Source organism: Rhinatrema bivittatum, chromosome 18 (genome assembly GCF_901001135.1).
Source record: "Rhinatrema bivittatum chromosome 18, aRhiBiv1.1, whole genome shotgun sequence".
NCBI lineage: Eukaryota > Metazoa > Chordata > Amphibia > Gymnophiona > Rhinatrematidae > Rhinatrema > Rhinatrema bivittatum.
Genome location: NC_042632.1, coordinates 61,338,867 through 61,344,866, shown reverse-complemented (window position 1 = coordinate 61,344,866; position 6,000 = coordinate 61,338,867). Strand labels below are relative to the sequence as shown.

At 42.2% G+C, this 6,000-nt stretch overlaps 1 protein-coding gene across 1 annotated transcript in view; it reads right to left on the bottom strand.

Moving 5' to 3' along the window:
* Positions 1 to 306: 306 nt before the first annotated feature.
* The window catches only part of FBXO38 (F-box protein 38), a 58,634-nt gene continuing 52,940 nt past the window's right edge, over positions 307 to 6,000 (bottom strand). The window contains 2 exon segments of the mRNA XM_029583492.1: positions 307 to 889; positions 3,820 to 3,933. Of these exon segments, the coding sequence (XP_029439352.1) occupies positions 711 to 889; positions 3,820 to 3,933 (293 nt within the window). The 3' untranslated portion in view covers positions 307 to 710.

Below are 6,000 nucleotides of genomic sequence, written 5' to 3'. Positions count from 1 at the left end.
CATGTGGTCAGTGCTTTCTGCTGCAGCACTCGCAATGTAAAATTTGTCTTGTCTGTCTGCCCCATCTCGACTGTGAGCACCACGGAACAGGGCCCGGCTCCAGCACATAGAAATGGTTAGCAGTGGCAGGTCACACAGTCTTCAGGCCTAAAGCAAAGCCACATTTCATCCTTTCCACAGTAGGTGCAGAAGTACAAAATAAATTGCTCTGCAATTCGTTTTTCTAGCAGCCACATCAAACCTTAAACAAATACTGTTGACGTCATAAGAATTCCCAACTTTAAACAAAAAAGGCCAGAAATTGAGTAAGTGTAATTTGTATTTATTGTTTCCTATATTCCTTTGTGAGTTTTTGTCTTTCCAAGATTCATCTCCTCTTATTCCTAATGCACAAAAGGTAGACAGGACACGAGACAGCACGAATTCCATCGGTTCAGTCCGCACAGACGCTATAGAAAGGCACAGGTTAAAAACAGACTCCGCCCACTATTTGTACAAAATAAGAAAAGCAGCTGCCCTTGAATGAGGGTTTTCACTATTAAATTAACAGTATAAACATACAATCCAACTTTAGAAAGCAGTTTCTTTTATTTTTAGTCATTGCTATCGCTTATTTTGTATAATTATTTATAAACCCAGACTGAGCAATGTGCAGCAGCTCAGGGACCCCAGGCCGTGCCTCCTCTTCCTCTGCCATGGCAGAGATCCTCTCAGATGTAATCGTCCTCCACAGGTTCTCCATTCACGTCGCAGTAGTGGATGAAGATGGCGGCCACCCGCTGAAATACACCTTTCTTCATCTGCCGCAACTCTGAGATCTCTTCCCCGATTGTCTCCATGCAGATGTCCGCGGACAGCTGCCCTTTCCTCCGCGGGGCATAGATCGTTGCTGAGGAATCAAGCAGAGAGAGAAACAGGGGTAGTGGACAGGGAAATTTTCCAAATCATCACTGCTCTGATATAAAGTGGTGAAAGGCATCATGCACATGGCAGATCATCCCTGGGGAAGACTAAATGCAACGCTCTCTAGAGCGTTTGTTTCCTTAAATAAACTAAACCTCTACAAATAAACTAAACTAAACCTCTACAAATGGTTCAGAATACAAACTAAACTAAATGGTTCAGAATACAAACTAACTAAATGGTTCAGAATACAAACTTAAATTTTAATTAAACAAACTTAAATACAAACTTAAATACAAACTTAAATTTAGAATTAAACTAAATACAAACTAAGCTAAATGGTTCAGAATACAAACTAAACAAATGGTTCAGAATACAAACTAAACTAAACCTCTACAAATGGTTCTACAAATAAACTAAACTAAACCTCTACAAATGGTTCAGAACTCTGCAGCCAGAGTCCTTACAAATTCCAGGAAAATCGACCACATTTCCCCTATCCTCAAAAACCTCCATTGGCTACCAATCCATTATAGAATCATGTACAAAACCATCAACATCATTTACAAAACTATCAACCAACACACGCAAATCGACCTACAAATACCACTTAAAAAATACATTTCCGTCAGACCCATCAGGGAATACTACAAAGAGTCTCTCCAAATTCCAAAGGCCAAAACCTTCCAACATAAATCCTTGAGTCTCAGAGCCTTCTCTTCAGCAGGTTCAGCTCTCTGGAACTCTATCCCACCAGACTTAAGACAGGAGCCATGCTCTCTAACATTTAGGAAAAGACTAAAAACTTGGCTTTTCAAAAAAGCATTTCCAAGCCCTGAATAAAACCTTCACGCAACAGCACAACTGGATCTAAATTCTGGGTTATATTTATTCATATTCTGTGTCATATTTAGCCTTCTAGATACATATGTTCCATCTCACAGTGATATACCGCCACATTTATTCGCATAGTCTTATTTACTCATCTTGTTACTCTTTTACATTAATTGGCTGAAATGTAAATATTGCTCTGTTCCTTTATCTCCCCTCTTCCAGTTCCAAGTTAATTTTCCCTGTTTTTTGTAACTTTCTCACATCCTTTTCTGATTCCCTGTATTTAAAGTTCAAGGTTTTTATTGAGAATATTGTTTATTACGCTACGTTATGCCTTTCACACTTTGTTAATTGTAAACCAGGTTGATGTGATGCCTGTCATGAAACTCGGTATAACAAAAACAATAAATAAATAAATAAATAAAAATAGCTGAGGGTGGGTGAAGTCTGCAAAAGCCAGGCCCAGGGCCGAATGTGGATGAAGTTTATTATGAAACCTCAATACTTTTTTTGATTTATATAATTCTGCCTTTCATGACTGGTCAGCTACTTCTAAGCACTTCAAGGCAGTGTAGTGAAACTGAAAGGTAACGAGAAGCAACGTGTCGAGAGCGGTGAAGAAATGACAAAAATATTAAACAAATACTTCAGTTCCAATGTTCACTAAGGAAGACACAGTTACTGGTTGACAAAACCATGGATGGCAGTGGGGTAGATGTAACCCCATTTACAGAAGAGAATGTATGGGAAGACCTAGGAAAACTGAAAGTGGACAAAGCCATGGGGCCTGATGAAGTTCATCCCAGGATACTTAGGGAGCTCAGAGATGTACTGGTGGGTCCCCTGCATACGGGAGTGGTGCCGAGTGATTGGAGAAGAGCGGTGGTGGTCCCGCTTCACATGAGTGGGAGCAGAGAGGAGGCTGGAAACTACAGGCCGGTTAGCCTCACCTCAGTGGTGGGAAAAGTAATGGAGATGATGCTGAGGGAAATGATAGTAAACTAGCTACAGTCTGGTAGGTTGCCGAACCCGAAGCAGAATGGATCCACCAGAGGAAGGCTCTGTTAGACAAATCTGATTTCTTTTTATTATTGAGTAACTAGAGAATTGGTTTAAGGAAGAGTGCTAGATATGATTTACTTGGATTTCAGCAAAGCTTTTGAGATGGTGCCTCATAGGAGGCTTGTGAATATAATGAGATTCTTGGGAGTGAGCGCCAAGGTGGTGTCATGGATTACAAAATGGTTGATTGATATGAGATAGCAGGTAATGGTAAATAGAACCTACTCCAAAGAAAAAACTGTGTTAAGTGGAGCGCCACAGGGATCGGTATTGGGTCCAGTTCTGTTCAATATCTTTGTGCGCGACATTGTGGAAGGGATAGAAGGTAAAGTCTGACTATTTGCAGAGGATACTAAAGGCAAAAGCTGTGACTGAATGCAACGACTTCAGATCCAGGGTACGCGGAAGGTGTCTGTCAGAAATCCAATAAAAGTGCTGGAACATTCTATACCAATGAGAAGGGGCAATTTTATACATTACACAGAGCCAAGTTTAGTCCAAACCACAAACACAACAGAAACTTTGTAAATGTGAACACTCAGACAGCTCATAGAACAAAATAAAATTAATTAGCTATGAAAATATTTTCCCACTGTGGTCAAAATGCAGAGTGACGTCCCAAATCGTTACCCTGAGAATGTCTGATGTCATTAACTATTTGTCCATTACTGGGCCCCAATGACCTGGGCACACGCAAACGTCGCAGGCAAGAAAAGTCTCACTAAACAGGGAGCTTGATTGGCAATAGCCAGAAAAACGGCAGAGAAGGTGCATGGCAGTTAGAAAGGGCAAACAATTATATTCACAGCGAAGATCTGAGTCTCCCGTAGGTGGCTAATGATACGAGCACTGCCAGTGAGAATTCAATGGGCTTCTCAGATACTGATCAGGCACTTCCCTCTTTCTGGCAAAAGCACATCCACCCTTTTTAATCCTTCCTGTCACACAGTTTACACAAATAAACACCTGACATGGTTTGGCGACACAGTCTCATCAAGGAAACATCTTTTCCATACTCACTTTTCTCGTCATCCTCAAAGTCGTATCGCGCGTAGCTGTTAGGCTCTGCTGTGCGAAGAGATCTGAGCCACGGAAAATCTGTGATCAGGGAGTAGGGGGCCCCATCTACAATACCTGAAAGAGACGAGGCCCGGCCATATTAATGAGAGCAAAAACGTTCTAAGCCCACCCACAACTTGGCCAAGAGGTTAAGCCGATAAATGAAAACCCACTGGGATGCAAGGTTACGTTCTCGTCTGGGACCTTGGTTCAAATTCCTCTCTCTCGTGTGGTGAGTTACAGGCAGAGAGGGTGAATTAAATCGGGGATTCTGAGAGGGCAGAGGCGGTCATGCTTTGTGGCTGGCAGCGTGCGGTCAGGAATAAACAACAGACTGGGTGGGCCATTATTAGGTATACGCTGCATAGTGCAGACACAGAGACAGTCTCTGGTTCAGGCAGCTGACGCACAGGCAGGACAAATAAGAGGATTTTAGTAATGCTCCAAATGTTTATAAAGGATTTTTAGTCTATTCTGTGTTTGAACAACAGGAAGAATTTACTATACCTCTGCTGCATATGCAAGTATAGATGAAACATTACATATTTCTTGGATTTATAACTTGTTCCTATATATTTTTGGCTAATTATATAATATATAATTGTTTGATTGCTATATAGTTACACGTTAATTGATAGGAGATAAGGATCAATTGGCCCAGCCAGTCTGCCAAACTGTCGTTCCCCCCCCCCCCCCCCCCCCCCCCAATACTGCTCTCCCATCTGTCAGTCATACGAGCTTGACCGCATACAGGATATTGCTCCTTATTGAAGTCAGTTTGGTGGTCTTCCTTCATTTGTCCTCAACCATTCTGGCCAGATAACCATACAAATTCCTTCCCACCTCCAGGCATTTACTACTCTCCATAAGGAAGTTTCCTTTATCCTGATCCCTTGATTCTTGACTTTCTTTTTCTACAGAAGATTGCACCTTCTTTTACTTTACTGGAAACTGCTAAATATTTGACTGTTTCCATCTTTCCTCCTGACGAGTACACCTGGAGCTGGCAGCCCTTCCCTGAATTGATTGTCCTCTCACAAAGGCTGAGCCTCTAGAATTCAATGTGGGGGCTTCACTAGTGCCCAGAGTGTTATAGGAAAATCAGTTCTCACCTGCTAATTTTCGTTCCTGGAATACCCCAGATCAGTCCAGACAAGTGGGTTTTGCATCCCTACCAGCAGATGGAGGCAGAGAATAAAAACTTGGCAGGTAATACTATTTAACCGAGAGTGCCACCTGCAGTCCCTCAATAGTGACCTGTCCCCAAGCCACGATGACTACTTCCCAAACTCCAAAGATTTCTTCCTCTAGAGCGAGATGAGGAATAAGTTTTAGAATTCATCTATTATTATCCTGTTATATGTACACGCAATTGCGTATTTTTGTTCCTTGTACACCGACGTGATATCTTTGATGAGCAGCGGTATAGAAAAACCATTAAATAAATAAATAATAAATAAGTTGGAAACCCCAGCCAAACTGAACCCTCAACTTAGGGTAATGAAATAGAAACTTCCAGTCTCAAAATAACAATCTCATTCATAATTCTGCATCACTAGCAGCATCCAGCAGCAGGAAAGGTCTTTCGAAAGAATAATCATAATGGGACAGGAGTCTGGACTGATCTGTGGTATTCCAGGGATGAAAATTAGAAGATAAGAACCAAACTTCCCTTTCCTGTTCATACCCCAGATCAGTCCAGACAAATGGGATGTACCCAAGCCCCTCTAACCTGGGTGGGATCCCAAAAGACCTGCACGCAACACACTTTCACCAAAGGAAGCCTCTTCCGGGACCCTGACATCCAATGGTAATGTCTAGTAAAAGTGTGCAAAGAAGACCAAGTTGCTGCTCGACAACTCTCCTGCAGAGAAGCCAACTGACACTGCACCCAGGAGGCTGCCTGTAATCCCTCTAGGATCGGCCGGAACAATCACATCCTTTAACCACTGTGCAATCGTGCTCTTAGGGCTTTGCAACCCTTCTTTGCTCCACTAAATAACACAAAGAGATGGTCTGATTTCCGAAATCCATTAGTTAAGAGAACCCAATGCACATCCAAAACGTGAAGTTCCCTTGCATGGGGAGAATCAGACGTCAGGTGTGGAAATCCCGGCAGCTCCACCATCTGGCTAAGATGAA